This window comes from Tympanuchus pallidicinctus, unplaced genomic scaffold (genome assembly GCF_026119805.1).
Source record: "Tympanuchus pallidicinctus isolate F22 unplaced genomic scaffold, pur_lepc_1.0 scaffold30, whole genome shotgun sequence".
Classification (NCBI taxonomy): Eukaryota; Metazoa; Chordata; class Aves; order Galliformes; family Phasianidae; genus Tympanuchus; species Tympanuchus pallidicinctus.
In genome coordinates this window covers 2,051,509-2,068,805 of record NW_026294748.1, presented here as the reverse complement: position 1 = coordinate 2,068,805, position 17,297 = coordinate 2,051,509, and the positions used below count along the sequence as shown (strand labels likewise).

General features: G+C 46.4%; 2 protein-coding genes across 2 annotated transcripts in view; both read right to left on the bottom strand.

Annotated features, from left to right (window-relative positions):
- Positions 1 to 17,297, bottom strand: part of NHERF4 (NHERF family PDZ scaffold protein 4) — a 312,400-nt gene that overhangs the window by 276,984 nt on the left and 18,119 nt on the right. The gene's annotated exons all lie outside the window — the stretch shown is intronic.
- The window catches only part of CBL (Cbl proto-oncogene), a 33,635-nt gene that overhangs the window by 6,747 nt on the left and 9,591 nt on the right, over positions 1 to 17,297 (bottom strand). The window contains exons 3-13 of the mRNA XM_052697275.1: positions 10,324 to 10,470; positions 8,907 to 9,063; positions 7,328 to 7,449; positions 6,499 to 6,636; positions 5,686 to 5,773; positions 5,178 to 5,309; positions 4,589 to 4,792; positions 3,326 to 3,457; positions 1,947 to 2,324; positions 815 to 909; positions 128 to 283 (exon numbers count right to left, since the gene is read on the bottom strand). Coding sequence (XP_052553235.1) covers positions 128 to 283; positions 815 to 909; positions 1,947 to 2,324; positions 3,326 to 3,457; positions 4,589 to 4,792; positions 5,178 to 5,309; positions 5,686 to 5,773; positions 6,499 to 6,636; positions 7,328 to 7,449; positions 8,907 to 9,063; positions 10,324 to 10,470 — 1,749 coding nt within the window. The remainder of the gene's footprint in view (positions 1 to 127; positions 284 to 814; positions 910 to 1,946; positions 2,325 to 3,325; positions 3,458 to 4,588; positions 4,793 to 5,177; positions 5,310 to 5,685; positions 5,774 to 6,498; positions 6,637 to 7,327; positions 7,450 to 8,906; positions 9,064 to 10,323; positions 10,471 to 17,297) is intronic.

Sequence of the window (17,297 nt, the reverse complement as noted above, 5' to 3'; positions counted from 1 at the left end):
GCTATTCTCTATCTGGTGAATGTCACCAGGGAAAGTCAGCTAACAGAGAAGGCAAAACTTCCACTCTGCTAAACAAATACCCCAGAGCAGCGAGGAGGAAGGACAGCACGTGCAAAAAGAATCTCACCGCAAACTCTGAGTCATTTCCAAAGGCATTTTGATCTCTGGTTTTTGTACAGCAGGACCCGGAGGCACCACGGGCAGAGAGGAGGGCGACATGTATTCAGTGTCTTCATCGCTCTCAGACTGCTCCCCAGGAGGCAGTTTTGGTACAGGCAGTGGTCTGGAGGCAGAATAAACAAGATATAAACACCAGAGAAAAAACCAAACCAACATTTACACTAAACCCAATTAACATCAACGCGTCCTTTCAAAGCCAGAGCTGAAGGAACAAGCAGTCACGTTACATTAACACTGTCTAGAGAAATAATCTGGCTTTTGGTACTTCTCAGCAGCCCAGCTGCAAAGTCACTCTGACACAAGGTCATTAAGCAAAAAGCAGTTGACAGCACATCGTACATCACCTGCTTTGCAATGTGCATTTAAAAAGGCCAACTCAGAAGGGAATTTATGAGAGAGCAACCGTAGCCTGTTTCCTACTGCCACAGCCAAAGGCAACCACTCAGCCACAAACCTCTGGATGCTGATTTCATCTCCTTTCTCTAGGTTGTGTGTTTTGAATAGTCCATCTTCGCAGACTGAAACTAAGGCTGGATAGAGCTGTGTCTCTGCCTCTGCCACCAGCATGCAGAGAGACCTACAATCACCTTTCTGTAATCTATGAAAGAACGTGGTTTGCAAGAAAACAGCATACCTGGCAGCTAAGGAGTAGATAGCATTGGCAGATGAGGAGGGTTTAATTTTGGGATGCTCACATTCTGAGGTTGCCGGTGGACCCGTGTTCAAGCTCTGAAAGAAAAAATGCCAAGCCAGGAATTAGAAATGCCAGGTCTACCAATGCAGCTGCAAAGCTGTCAGCCAGCCACCCAACATGCCCTCCTGGGCAATGAAACACCCCCATTTATCCAGAAGCATTTACTGACACTTTAGAAATTCAGCAGTTCTGTGTTAGTTTTCCCTTCCTGAGAAGCACAGGCAGAGTTTTTCTCCTCTAGCCAACTGCCTGTTTACACAAGAACCAAAGGAACTCTTATCTTTGAGACTCCAATGACTCTGTCAAACTCAAATTGGCCCAAAGGCCAAAATGTTAATAAGGGAAAAGAGGAAAAGGATGTAGAGAAGCATATACACACAGAGACAGAATCACAGATCACAGAATCACCAAGGTTGGAAAAGACCTCCATGATCATCAAGTCCAATCGAGTGCAACAGAGTGACAGCTGCACTGGTGTCAGCTTCTTAGCCAGCATGGCTAAAAATGTACTTGTTTAAGTTCCTATTTTTCAAGAAAGCTGGAGATTTTTAAAGGAAAAAGTAGGCAAATGGAATCAAAGGAAGCCAAACTGCTTCAGGTTTCTCTTAAGAGCGCAGTATGTTGGACCACCAAGTTCTAGATCATGACATTATTAATAGCAGCAGACCCAAATTTAACTCCGATTTTACTTTGTTAATCATTGCTACTGTGTGCAGGTTTTACAGGACTGAAATCTGACATGTGTGAACTGCACTTTTTCAGCAGACCAGCTCCTAAAGGAAAACAGCCTCTGTTTTTCAAAATCCAAAGGTGAACAGGAATCGTGAAATTGTGGCTCACGACTGCTCAGAGGTGACTGCAGGACACGCTGAGACTTCAGCCCTGCTCCCAAGAGGCAGGAAAGCACATCCCTAAGAAGTCCTCTGGTTGTTCTCTCTTGCCTGGCAATCACCAGCTCAATTCTGCCTCTCCCTTGGCACAAGAACGCCCTGTTCTGATGCAAATGAGAAAAGGGCACCTTGGCTGACTCAGTTCCCCACAATCTGCCTTCACCTCCACTAGCTCCACTCACCACTGGGTTGTCCAGGCTGAGCGTGCTCCCAAGCCGATGGCTTTCAGGTCTGGAATCCATTTGAGAGGGCAAGGAGAAAGGAAGCGAGTGCCTGTTTGACAGTTCTCTCCCAGGCCAATGGTCAGCTGGGCTGTGAGCCACAGATGGGGCTTTTGGAATGGGTCGGGAGGGCCAAGGATCCCCCTGACGGTTGGAGGGCACAGGGGGTGGTTTGTCCCTTGCAGGGCAGTCTGCTGGGGTGCAGGGCAGGGGCCTCCTCTGCGGCCGAGCGTCGGTGCCGATGGAATGCGGTCTGTCTGGAGGTGGTGGTGGAGGGAGATCTCGGAGCGTGGGTGGGATGGGCAGAGGCTTGTCTTTGTGAAGGGTACCAGGAACAGCCTGGAAGGCAGAGGAATGTGAAAACATCGCTGAGCAAAGGTAGTTCTGATCCGAAACAGAAAAAGGTGGGCAGAAGGTTTGGGTTTGTTTCTGTTCTACGAGAGGTTATCTCAACGGATAAGGAATAACGCCAAGTGAACCCTCCAGAAACACTCCTCTACAAGCTTGAGAACACAGTATAACTGCATGCAGCTACAACAGCTAGGCACTGAACACACCAGTCATCTTTCTTGCAGGAAAAAACACTCTCAAGGCAGCCCTGGATTGGATTCCAAACAAAGGACACCCATCGTTTCAAAAAAACTTCAGCTGCAGCTTATTTAAAGTTGCCATTCATCAGTCAGCAAGTCACATAAATGCTTATTTTTTTCTGTCTGGACATTCAACTCGATCACCCAAACCAGCTGAAGAGCTGCTGCTGTATCTCAGCAGCCAACAAATGAATGAATACCACCAAGATCACAGTGCTGCCTTCTGCTCATCTATCATAGAACAGCTGATCTCTCCCAGTCACACACATTTCATTCCATTCTTACTTCTCTATCAGTGGAAAAGTTTGGAAGAGAAGAAAAACTGGGACAGGCTTGTGACACCTTTCCACATCTAGCCACTAGCTAGAGCAAGATACAACTGCAGCTTCCAGGGCCACAGGCAGCAGTGATTGGAGGCTGATCAGTAAAGGCAATAATCATCACTCGGTCGTTCACCCAAAGTGATCGAGCACTTCAGGTTAGGATAATCTTCCTTCTATCAACTGTTTGGATGAGTGAGATAGGAAATAGAGACTCTCCAGCAATGAACTCCAGAAGGAAGCATTCACCTTCAGCACAGACTAAGGTCCTGTGGGGAACTAGGAGGAAAGTGGCCTGACAGAAAGAATATAAAGCCTGGTATGAAAGCACTTAGGGACGGCACAGAGAACGCACAGCATTCAGCAAAATGCTTTCCTTCCCATCTGCCCTACCAAAATTACACCTGAAAGGGCAAGAAGTGTGCTTTACCTTTGAAGAAGTGCTGGGGCTGGAAGCCCCAGGTGGATTGGACACTCGCTGCTGCAGAAGATCCAGCCGTGGTGGCACAGGAGGAAGGGTGGCCTGTGGAGCTACTGAGAACGGGGAAGGAGGACGCTCGACCTGAAAGAGAAGACTGGGAAAATCAACAACAAAATCCAGCAGAACTGTTTTCTAGAGAGGCTTTCAAGCTCTGTGACTTTTATTGGCTTTGGTAATAGAGGACTATAATAACAACAACCATACACTAGCAAATTAAGGTAATTTCACAGCACAACAGCATCTGACTTGCAGCAAACAACCACAAGTGCATGCTTAGCAGGGGCACAATAAAACACAAGCTGTTTTGCTGGAGTGCCAAACCCTCCTTGCTGAGCCCTGAGCAGAAGCAAGCTTGCTTCCTTTTCAACACAAGAGGGCACATCTGCTGCAAAACCTCCTTATCACTGCAGGCACTGCTGTGCAAGCTGCCTCAACTACAGCGTCGTCGTGGCTGTTGCAGCAATCATTAATGTGCACCAAAACGTCCATTTTTGTCCCTGCAAAGCTGTTTTTTTTTTACCTAACAGAACAGTGCCTCTTCTCCTCTTTTTAGAAAATGTTTATTTTGTGAGAAAGGTTAGTGCTTGGTAACTGCAAATCTTTATACATGTTTGAACTCGCTAATGCTAACAAATGTGGAATACTAGCCTGCTGCAAACCGCAACAGGATGTCACATCAAGGAAACTCTGCTTTGCTTCCACAACCTATGTATACAAAAACAATCTCCAGGAATACAGTTTACAGAATTTCACAGGGTAGAGGCTGAAGAGAAATGTGACCATAGGTTAACATTGTAGAGCAGGAAAAGCAGCTTATTTTAATGGGTCCCACTATGGAGAATTAGCCAAATTCAAAACCACCTTCCAATGAAGCAAAACAGTGCTTCAAAACTGCAGACGTGCAGGAGCAGCAATATGCACTGAGAAAAGAAAGTTCAGAGACCCCTGAAGTGTCCCTGCCCTGCACACAGATCCTGGAATGAAGGCGCACTAATGGCAGGGAGCTATCAGACCTTTATTATACAGTTTTATCAGACACCATATAAAAAGATGACAGTCAAATTGTCTTCCTCAGCAAAACAGCCTGCCCTCTACCCTGTTAGTCATCATGACCTTGGGAAGACTGTGACTGGTTGGCTGCAGTGATCGCTGAACAAAACAGACAAACTTTTGCTGATATGAGTGAACCAACGCACACCGGGGCGACCTTACTTTGGTACCAGCGAGTTCTTTCATCATGAAGAGGGAATCATCAGCTCTGTCATCGTCATCATCATCGTAGTTGGGTGAGGGAGTCCCTTCTGCACCTTGCCGTGACAATCCTCCTCCTCCTCTGGGGTCGAATGGATCTACAACAATTGGCTCCGTGCCTTTGATTTCACAGCGGCAAAAAGGACAACCCTGGCCCTCTGATTCCTTCAGGGCAGAGGAGAGATCTGTTACAACCACCATTAAGATGCAGGGATTAAATACACGGTTAATATACAGGCAGGTTGAAACCTGCTTTTTGGCAGGTACAGAGAGGATGAGAGAAAAGCAAACTGTGCTAGGAATATGGAGGATTTTCTCTCTGGAGTAGAAAAACAACTTTTTAGCAAGTCCTTGCACTTCTTGGCCATATACTGAGATAGAGCATCTGAGCAGCTCCTCCCTGGGCAAGAGAAGCTAGCACTGACATTTCTGAGCTCATGTTCCCTCATCTCCATACCTGAAGGAAACAGAACAGGAGGACAGGAAACAGCGTTTCTGTAGGAAAGCAATTAGTCTCACCCAGGGAGACAAACAAGAGGCAACGCCTCACCTGCCATGCAGTGAGACAGGATGTGCACATCAGATGGCCACATGGTTCAATCTTCACATCCTTGTCATTTTCAGCACATATTTTACACAGCTGGAACGTGGAGCCCATCTCACAGTACAGTTCGTATTGTTCCTTGGAGAAAAGATGGACAGATGTTGTGGATACTGTAAAACAACCTGCAGGATTTATCTCAGCTACAAGAAATCCAAGACAAAATGGGCACAATAGAAACAGAAGAAAGTGGACTTCAGGTTTTCCCAGATTTTCATTCAGGTGTCCCAAGACTGGGAATGGAGGGTTTGAGGGTAGATAACACAGAAGAATCAATCTGTTGCAGAACATTCTAAATAAGTAATTTAAAGTCTGTGAGCAGAAAGCTTTGCAATCTCTCTGCCCAGCCCTACCTTTCATTGACTTCTGCAACTCCTTCAAGATACAATAGAGCAGCCTTAAAAACAAGCCTTTAGGATACTGAGTGTGACAGGGCAGGACAGAAGACTTTGCTCACCTGTGTGACTTTAATGTGGTCCTGAGGTGTGGGCTCACACAAGCCAGTCAAGTCAGGGTTCTGATTCCGGCCATCAGGAAATAAATAACTGTAAACAGTTGAGGAAAAATAATATCTCACTCTGTATGTTCATACACACACACACACATGCACATAAGGTTTCTTTTCAGGGAGGGAGAGGAAAGGAAGAATGAGGGCGAGAACAAAGGGGTGGGAATTCAAGGTACTCTTAATTCAAAAGAAGTTTTGCAAGAATTTCCTTATCAGACAGAAAACAAACATGCCATTCTTTACTGCAGAAAGAAGCTTGTTTTCCTCCCTGGGAGCAATTATACTCTTCTTAAATCATTCCACAGTGAAATTGTAATTATCCAGAGTGAGAAAACCGAGGTCATAGTATCACTTAAGCACAAGTTAGGGAGCCAATTACAAAAGAGTCTGTGATGAGGAAAACACTGACACACACTTATTGTCTGCTCTTGCAAAGGACAACACAGCTCCCAGTACGAACGATAGCTGTCTGAGTATTCTCAAGTGCCAAAGCACACAAATTGTTCCACTGACATCAATTCACTCGCTGGAAGTGTTTTCCTGAATCAAGGTCTAAATAAAAAGGAAGAGCTGAGAGATGTTCAGCAGGGGCTGAGTGATGTCAACAGCGACTGCTTGACCTCTGCAACACGCCGTGTCTCCCAAGAAGAGATGATGTGTGACGAGCCCTGCAGGTGCACTTCACCATTCAGCTGACTTTGTGGCAGCAGGATGAAGGAGTATAACACAAACTCACAGTAAGGAACAGCAGAAGTTACTTACAAGCCTTCCCTGAAGCCGTCAATCAATGCTTGAAAAAGAGGTTTGTTGTGAGGGATGGTCTGAAGAATGTTCCCATCTGCAGTGACGTATCCAATGGCCCACTGACCAAGTCGGGTGCAACTCAATCGAAAAATGTAACTGAAAACACAAAGGAAAAGGAACTTCAGTTTGGACTGGAACAGGCAGAAAGCATGAGATGCCAAGTTGGCCTTTGCCTATCTCAAGACAGCAAATAAAAGCTAGTAGGAATGACCGGATGATTTATACCAGGTTTCCTCACTTTACCCCCAGGCAGATCAAAGGAGAACTCTGCAATCTGATACGAAGTGAGAAAAGCATCCAAGCAATGGCCTCCATGTGAAATTAAACACAGGATCCACAGCAAGAAACTTTGGCATCTTCATAATCATTTGCTTCAAATTAATTTCGGGAAAGAATAAAAAAACCATCAGACTACACAAGGTTTCCATTTTTAAAACCTGCACAGAACTAAAAGCATACTAACAACCTCCAGAAGGGAGCACTTGACCCTTCCTCTGCATAAAGAGAAATCTCTCAGCTCTGTTGCACGGGGCCACATTCGACCCAGGACACTGGGCAGCCCAAATTTACTCACTCTACAGATCTCTGTGTCATGCTCGTGCCTAAGTGAGCTGCTATGAAACTCGTGCAGGTAAGCCACGACACAGAGGAGAACTGCTGAACCCAGGACAAGCTAGAGCTTTGCATAGTTAACAGAGGAGGACAAAGACAAAACCAAACCCATCTCCTCAGCCAGTGCAGTAATCAGCAGTGTTAGAAGCAGCTACCAGAAAGGCCAAGCACCAACCTGCCAGGTTTGTGAATGAATTTCTGAAGCCGGGCTTTCACCTCATCATACGTTAGGAATGCCATATAACCAGGATGAGTCACTGCTAGGCTATTCCAGTTCCTGAGCAAAGAGGACCATGGCTAGAGAAACAACAAAGAAATATATTAACCTAAAAGGCATCAAGACACACAATACTCCTTAATCAAAAGGCTCAGAGCTCCACTTAGAACAGTAGGTCTCTTATCCCGCCATCAATCCCATAGATGACCAAAAGCCTACACCCTCCTGCAGCACCTCAGCATTGGATTTTCTCTGGTCAGCAATAAAGATATTAGCTCAGAAGGGCCTTCATCAAAACTCCTTTAAAAACGAGGCAGAGGTGACTGACATCACAAAAAGCTCGAGAAGGGCTGCTTCTTCAGAGCAAACGACTCATTCCTGAGACAGGGACAGAGATGGGAGCTTGGGAAGATTATGCAGAAACCACAGCCAGCCTGATCCCATCCCTGACTTCCTCACGGCCTCAGGAACATGACCTCCCTCCTCTGTCATGGTTTCACTGTGTGTAAGAAGCCTGTGACTCGAGCCACCTAACCTCACTCGGGTGCGGCGTGGACTTCTGCCCAGTCCAAGATCTGAATCAATGAACCAGCACACACACGTTAGGTTTCCCCCAAGAAGTGATGCGTGACGACAGACTGAAAACTCTCCGTTCTGAAAAGTGCTGGGACATCTAAATCTCATCCCATTTTCCCAAACTTCCCAACTTACCCAAAACGACACCTCTCCCTAACGCCCCTGTATCTCTTGGTACAATACTCTTCTATGTACCATAGCTGGAAAAAGTGCAGGACGAAATCAGATACACTGCAACACCAACCATGGGCATTTTTCATCTAGACGTTTCTTAATTACAACCCACTCTATCACATGGGAAAAAGCAAGCCAGAGCCAAAGAAGTAAGTGTTTGTTCCTGTAAATACCCATTTGCACCATCAAAAGCTGTATTTCAGAGCTCAGAACTATTAAAGACCACGGGCTAGAATTCTACTTGCTATTAATATCCCTTCAGCAACACAAATACTTCTTGCACACAGAGCACAGAACGCGTCTGCAACATCCTGGCTGTGTCAGTTCAAAAGCTAGGAAACCTAAATCTCCATGCTCTGATCCATCCTGAACATCCCCCTACGGAAAATAAATCTGACAAGAACGAAATGGATGTGAGGAAAGATGGACCGATAAACTGAGCTTCACATTTCCTGAAGCTGTGTCAGAACTTTGGTCTAAAAATGACTTCTGAAAGGGAAAAACTGATTCATGGGAGGATACAAAATGTGCCTTACATTTGGTTAGAATCTAAATTTAGAAAACTTTTTCTTCTCCAACCAAAAATATCAAATGCTCCTATGTGATTTAACTACCAAGAGTTTTAAGAACTGCTCAGGGGATGAGGGGCAAGAAGACAAAATCCTTTGCAATATAAATACCACTTCAGCGTGCAAAATACGGTTTATCTTTGGAGAAGTGTAAGCTGAAGCACTAAGACAGACTGCAAGTGATTTACACTCCTGTAAACCAAGTGATTTACACTCACCTGAAAGAGCCGTGTGAAGATATCAAACTCAAACACCGAAATGTAGTCATTGCACGTCAAGTCAATCGTTGACTTCAGGGCCATGGCTTCCAGCCCCGAACTGATGGGATGCACCTCGTGCAGGGCTTGGCGGAAGCTCTTCCAAGGAACAATGGTCCTGGGGGAAAGCAAGCCACCTGAGACTGGATGTGTCCACAGAGCACAACCGCGTGCCTACCGCCTCATACATGTTACCTGTGGAGCGTACGGGTCATCATAATGGAAGAGGGAAAACCAAAAGTGGCCACAAGAGATTGAATCGTGTTGTGTGAGCAAAAGATTCCTTGGTACTGAAGGAAATCAACAGCCAAGCAGGCTTTAGCCAATTTTCCCTGCAAATACATCTGAAGTCCACCTCTGCTTTTTCTGTTCTCTTTTTCTGCTGCCCTGTCATGTCAGCTGCACATATTACAACCATTTAGTAAGAGTTCAACAGCTTTCTAGCTGGCAGAGAAGGAGTTAACAATAAGTAGAGGTGCAGACAGTTAGAAAAAAAAACACACAAAAAAAGCTGCAAGCAATTCTCCAAACAGGCATTAACAGGAGAAGGAAGATAATCAGCAACCCAAACACAGGCTCCTCTTTAAAGGAATATATTCCTTCCTTTAAAATATCAAGTGGAATAGAAACATGAAAAGAATGTGTCTCGCCTCAGACAACTGAATACGTGAGTAAATACACTACAGCCTTCTGTTCTGACAGCTACTAATTAAACTCTTTATGTGAAGCACCTTACTTAAAAGCCATGCCTAATTCCATTAACTTTAATCCCTACACACTGCTGCGGACGACTCTGAGGTTCATTTACACAGAGCTTCATTAGACACCAAAATTAAAGCTGACATTTCAACTGTTTACACCTAAATACACGTTGTGCTTAACTTTCTCCTTCATTCTGTCTTATCAAAGCCATCGTGGAAACTGACAAAAGTTCATAGAATGCAGAAGAAAGGTGTCTTAAGTGACTGGAAAGACTAATTGGAGGGAAGATGAAAGAGTGCAATATGATGGCTTAGCTTGAGGACAGCCAAGATTGGGGGCACAGCAGCTTTGGTGATTCTGCATTGTTTGTGGAACTCACTCAGAAGTGAAGGAATTAAATTAAGGAGAGGAAAATTTAAGCTGAATAATCCAGAGAAACCTTGTGACAGTGCAACAGTCTGCTGGGGAAAGGGGGAAGGACCATCACTTAACACATCTAAAAAAGGACAGGAGCAAGAAGTGGAAAACATATTGTAAGAACAACTCTGTACCCCACCGGGACAGCGTACCAAAGGACCTAACAGGTCTCTCCCATCACTCATTCCACTGATCAAGCTCAAATTCTGTGCACACTGTGTGGTCACACCTCTGATGTTAAGCACAGCCAGAAACTTACTTCTCCCCAAAGGCTTTCCTCCAAAATTCTGCAGCATCAGCTTTGGTGATCCGGAAAGTGTCTCCTTGGAAAAGGCCACTTGGGAAAATACCTTTGAGCTCTGCCAGCATGTGGCTGAATATCAGGGACAACTTCGTCAGGTTGCGCCTAGAAAGGATCACAGAAATAAAAGTTTCTTTTAGGAAAGAAAGATGTGGTTTTGCACCATTAATGCCTGTAAGAAACAAGGGCTTTTTAAATTATTATTTTTTAAATATTAAAACATAAAGAAGAGGGAAACAAATGCACAGAACCAGCGGGTTGGAGACTGATGCTCCTCTTCTCCCTCCCTGGTAACACCCTCTAGAAGCTAGGAAAATGGAGATGCAGAAAAAAGAGCTGGGTATTTCTAGGCCAGAGGCCTTTTTTATGCCCCACATCACATGCTGGGAGAAGAAAGAAGGAACCAGTATCACGTGGGGAAGGACAGCTTCTCCTCTGGTCACATCCAACACACTGGGTCTGGTCAGGAGACCTCACTGACTGCCACAGGCACAGGCTGGTTGGACACCAAGCAGGCTGACACAACAGTCTGCAGGCTGCAAAGCTCAGCTGCTTCTTTGGCAGCAGTTTTCACCCTTACGTTTTCATGTGTACAATGTGCCTCAGCACTGCTTACACCACAAGGGATTCTGGTTTCTGCTATTTTATCCATGCCCAATTCCACCAGGTGCTGAAAACCGACTGAAGTAAAACCACCCAGAAGCTCTTCTGGAGGCTGCTCAGGTCAGCAGGCTTCCCCTGGGTGCATTACCCATCCAAAATGTGAGTATTCTAAAACAAACATTTGATTCGATCCTACCAACACTGAGCTAAAAGCTGTCTTTGTTGCTCACCTTCATCAGCTTCCAGGAGAGGTGATGTGGGAAGCCCCCCAGCCCATTGCTGTCCCAAATCCCAGTCACACTGCTTCCTCTGTTTCACACCTTCAAGTGCTAAAGCCATTCCCCACCCCCTGCTATAGGAAAGCTTAGGTCTCACTAAAAGACAACACAGGATCCAGTGTATAAGAGAAAGCAACTCAGTGAACTGCACCCAAACAGCCAGGTAAGAGATCCCCACGTGATCAGAATCACACCTGTAGATACCAGTGTAAACTCATTTCAAACGGTGCCTTCCTCTTTCCAGGAGCAGACAAGTGCCTCTGCATTACCAAAGGCAGGGCTCAGATGAGGGGGCACATCCCTCATCCTACAGGGGAGATGATTTAATGGTGAGCTCACCCTTCTGGAAGCACACAGGTTGTGCTCCTTCTGTCCTTCCGCTGTGTCTGATTAGCAAACATTCAAACAATTGCAACCAGAAGGTTGCAGCTGCACAGCCTGCTCCTTCAGCCCCCTCCCAAAATTTCACTTCTTCACAAAACAAGATAAGACCACAGTTTATGGCAGAGCACAGAGAAAAAGCAAAGACCACGCTATTGTGAGCCATTTATTCCCAACTCAGCAACAAAGGAGAAGTGGAAACTTGTATCCACCGCACTTAGAAAAACAGAGGTGTGAGCTGATGTGGAAGCAGCCTGTAGAAAATGCTGAAGGGTTTCCTGAATGGGTTAGGGAGCAATGTCTGCATGCATCCTCAGCAGGTCAAGCAGCATCAACGCATGGCTGTGAGATCCCAGGTCCCACAGCAGCAGCAGCCTGAAGGCACCCAGGTCCTCCAGCACTCCAACGTGTGAAAAAGGGCTGATTTGTGAAAAGTTCCCAATCCTGCTGGGAGTGAACACCTACAGCACTCAGCAGTAGGAAGGAGCATCATTTCAGGTGTTCACTCCCACACGCTGTGGTATGATGGGGTGAGAAACAAGTTACAGGAACAAGGGCACGGTCTGACAAAAAGCAAGTGGGTGCACTGCAAGGAGACAAATTGCATTGCTGCGTGTGCTCACTCAGTCCTGGGAGAGCTCTCTCCTCTCACTGTGCTTCAGGAAGTGCCTGCACTGAGCTGAGCCCAGCAGGCAGACAGAAGAACAACTTCCTTCAGCAGCCTTCGGTGTGGATAAACAAATGATGACTTTACAGCACACACACACACACGGAGGGACACGGGGCTTGCAGAAAGGCCTGAACACTTTCAGGTCTTAGGTTGAAGTTGCCATCATTTTGTACAAATATTGAGTCATATCTTCTGCAAACAAAAACAGGAAAAGCACGGGCTGTAAACAAAGAAGAGCAGATTACAGAAGGCTCTAGGTTAGAAACCAGCTTGCATACAGCAACCAGTTACCAATCCTGTGCTAAATCACATTCCCTTTAAAAAGCTGCTTTATTTGAACAAGCCAAGTTATACGTTTGTAAATGAATACAGACCAAGTGAATGCTTGCAGCTACAGTGAGGCTTACAGCCTGTTATCTTGTTTTCATTGGCATTTCAGTGCTTGGTGATTGTGATGGTATTTTATTTTAGTAACATCAGCAACTGTCCTTATCTCTGTAGCTGAACAGAAACAAGCGTTCACCCACAAAACGTGGCAATGTTTTCAAAGAACATTTAAGCAATTTAGGTCATAAAATCTCAAATCTTTTTGGCCACAGACCTGCAGGGTTCCTTCCGTGTTTCTTAGAGACCAGCAGGGCCCCTACCAAGTTGCTGGGAGGACACAAAGGCTGCTACCAAGTGCTGTCCCAGAGCTCCACCACAGCTTGGCACCTAAATCCCACAGCCATCAGAGGAACTTCAGCACCTGCCACAGGCATCTGTCAAAACCTCACCCAGGGAGCACAGGCCACATCAATGGGCTCTCCTGGCTGCTTGCAACGAGCTGAAGGCAACACCTGCATCAGCTTCTAAAGAACTGCAGCACATCTCTGTAAGCAGTTGGCTGTCCTCTTTCCTTGAAGAATCTTTGCTAAAAGGTCTGGAGGCAGAGCAGCAGCTCCTTTGGGGTGGGATCTCCTGTTCCCCGCGAGCAGCTTCACACACACGTGCAAAGCTTGCAAGCACAGAATCAAAGAACGAAACACACACAAAGCACGAAAGCGTGGAAACCCAACACACTTTTCCACTCGATGCAGTGACCAAACACGTTGCTGAGAAACACCTGCAGCTTTAGCACGGGGCCATTAGCAGGCAGCAACAAAGCAGCAACACCAACAGGGCTTCCTCAGCTGCGGTTACACCCTGAGCATCGTGCCGCCTTCACAGCAACAAGGGCTGCAGCGACGCCGGTGTGCAGCAGTGCCTTTGGGGAGGCTGTGACCGCCCTGCTCAGCTGCAGGCTGCTGGCTGTGCGGGCTCCGTCCCTGCGTCCCCCGGCGCTGCGGTCGCTGCTTCCTTCCTGCTCGGCTCCACGCATTGCAGCGGAAGCCCGGAGGTCAGCCGGGCACTTCCAGGCACACCAGGGCTGCTCCCTCCCCCAGAGCCCGAGCAGAGCTCTCTCCTCCAGTTTCCTGTTTGCTGGACAAAGCGTTTTTCCTCCGTACAGGCTCGGTCTTGCAAAGCCATTAACAGCAGAGGACCGCTCTAATCTCAGCGTTGCCTCTTGCTGCTGCAGCGATGCAATTAGTTCAATTAATCCACGTTACAATCGCGCAGCACCTCGTGGGCTCGGGACTACATCAGCCTTACCTCAAGGCAACGTGAAGGCAGCGCTGCCTCTTCCACTGGCGCCAGCCAGAGGTTTGTCACTGCCTTCCAACATCTCTCAGCTACTTCTCAGCAAACCGACGGGCACGGGATGATCCTGCTCCTCCTCCACTGGCTCAGTACTGCACCAACACGCCCTGATGCAGCACTAGGGCTGCAAAGCTGCTCCGTGCAAAGCGTGCTGCACGCAGCGCTGTGCAGAGCTGCCGTGAGACAGACAACTACAAAACGCTCCAATTGTTTGGAAGTTATGGTGTGCATTTCTTATCTAAGGCAATTTCCAGAGGGATTTTCTATTTGCACTCTTGCTGATGTGAGCAGGGGTTCTGCACGAGCAGTGCTCAGCATTTTTAGGTACAGGCTGCTTTTAGCAAAGATTCTTCAAGGGAAGAGGACAGCCACCCCTTCACCTCAGCCCTGAAACAAAATTCAATGCTGTTATTTCATAAAGAACAGCAGCAAGCTGAGCTCAGTTATAAATCAACGATGAAAACCAAGAGGGTAATAAACTCAAATCAGAGCACCTAAGTCTCAGTAAAACCATCCTACTCAAAACTGAAGATAAGGCTCTCTATATGCAAACTTGGCTGTTTGAAGGGGCACGACCTGAAACACAAAATGCAATCTCAGTCCATGGAAAAATGACAAATGTCTGGTGAGTGTTTTTTAAGAAAGCAAAGCACGCTTATTTAGTCTGATGGAAAGTTAAGGAAAGAAAGCATCAGAGAGGATGTGGGAGTGTCTGACAGCTAACACTAATCCATTGACTGCAAGTCAGGGCTCCTAAGGGAGATGATGCACTTTCTGATTGTGTTTCCCCAGAACTAACACACGCACCTAGGGCAGCTCCCACACACAGCTCCCTTTCTTTAGAAATTCTGCATCACTGTGGTGGCCTGGAAAGGAGATGATTGCTCAAAGTGAAGTAAAGCACTCTGATGGCTGCACTGTTCCTTGCTGCTGCTGCTGGAAAAAAACAAAGTACATTTTTACAATCAACTCAAGGTCCGATTTGACCCATAGCACTGCAGCTGTAGGGCTGCACCCCAAGGGAGAGGCCACACAGAGCTGCCAGCACACTGTGATTATTTCAGTAATAGAGCAATTAATGGTTGTTTTTCTGTAATCACGTGCTACTGACCCTGCTGCTGATGGACAAGGCTTCCTTCAGGACTTGGATATGCTTCAGGTTGCCTAAGGAGGCTGTGGATGCCCCATCCCTGCAGGCATTCAAGGCCAGGCTGGATGTGGATCTGGGCAGCCTGGGCTGCTGGTTGGTGACCTGCACACAGCAGGGGGTTGGAGCTGGATGAGCACTGTGCTCCTTTTCAACCCAGGCCATTGTATGATTCTTCTGTGATTCTGAATACGAGATCATATTGGACTTTCTAGAGGCAAAAAATCCCAGTGATTTACCTTATTTTACAGGCAAGGCAGCTGAAGCACAGGCAGTGCTGGAAACTAGAATGGAGGATCTAAAATCCTTCATCACATGCTCATTATGGAAGAATACTGTCCACTAAGTGCTGCTGCAAGGAATTACAGCTATGGAAATCCAAGTTTCCTATTCTCTCATTCCTGAAGTCAGTGTGTAGTTACATGCAGGATGACACTCATCAGACAGGGTTTGTACCCATGTGGATAAATGGAAGCACAAGCTTCAGGCCTTAGGAAAATAATAAAACCACAGCTCTCAAGGTCCTGCAAACAGCGAGATAGGAAAAAAAAAAAAACCTACAACTACTTCATATATGTAAGAGTTTGAATAAGTCAGCCTGTTTTAACTCACCAATAAGTCAAACTCACGTTTCAGAAACCACAAAGGCACGAGGTTATCGTGTAACAGATGCATTTCAGCTGTTAGCAGCTATGCACCAACCAGCAGCAGCTCCAGCCCATTTGGGCAGCTAGGTGGCTGCACCTGGTCCCAGAAGGAACAACTGCACCAGGTTCTCATCTTCATGTCAGCACAAAGCACCATGCACAACCAGCAGCAAGTGGGAATGCTGGAGGTGCTCCCAAGCTGACTTTCATAACTCAAACAGCTTCAGAGCCCTTTATGCACAGTGATCAGCTTTAAAAATAGCTACAACGGAACTACTTTCAACAAAACTTGCAACACAGGAAGTGAATGAAATTCCACTTAACTATTGCTAGTTCAACAGAAGTCACCTTCTGCAGCAGCACTGAGCCCTGACCTGCAAAACACACAGCCAGCAGCATGCAGGCATCTCCCAGCAGGGAATTCACTGCTTTTTTCACACTCTGCTAAAACCACCTCGGTTTTGTGGAGGTGCTTGTATGGGAAAAAGGAAGCAAGCAACACGCTTATCGTGACTTGTTTGCACAGGTTTCACTTCCAACTCACTTTTTGGTTTAAATGGGTGCAGGCTTTGCTGTTTCGTTCTTCATAGAGCTACAAAAACAGCTGATCCATCCTGCAGTTCTGAGGCTTCCCTCACTAAAGCCACGGTGCTGAAGGTGCTGTGACCTGAGTAAGCAGAGCTGCTGTCACTGCTGCCCTTCAGCCTTGCAAAGCTCCGTGCAATGCAATGCTGCTTGCAGCACAGCCCCAACTACGGCCCTCTTCAAACCCATTGAGACCCCAAGCACAAAAGCCTGGCCCTGTGCATGCAAGCTGAGCACCCAACCAACACAGCCCAGTTGCCAAGAAGCAGAATCACACTTGGCCAGCATCAGAACCCTCCACATTTTGGGTGCTCACCCCTCCTGACTAAACTGCAGGACCACCATCCACCAAGGGAGTGCACAGAGCTGGCCTTGCATAAAGCTCTACACTTTCACAGACTCCGAGAAGAATGAAAGTTTACTTCCCCATTGTGCAATAAGCTGGAAGGTTATTGCAGACCATTATTATACCTTGGCCCATAAACAGATTTTCAAGACAGTGGTACAAATTCTGACCAAAAGAAAATGAAAATGAATGCGAGCTTATGCCAATGATATGAAGCCTGATCTGAGTTCCGTAATTATCACCTCCACCAGCAGTTTAATGCAGAGTTAAAGAGAAATAATTCACATTCCTCTCCCCAACAACATTTAAATGATAATGAATTTCTCCTTGGGTAATAAGCAGTTAGTTAGCGCTCATATGCTGGAGCCTGGCAAGGAAACCTTTCTTGTGGGCAGCTTTGGAGCCTGCTCTTTTCTTTAAGATGTTCTAATTTAAATGCAGATGTAGGCTTCACACTAGTGGGTTTTGTTTAAAAAAAAATAAATAAATAAAAAAATAAAAGTCTTTGCTGTGTTGGAAGGAAGCAGCAGCAGGAGGAGCAGCTTGCAGTGTGTGCGTGTGGGTGTGCAAGCACTCCCAAATACGTGATCAGAGC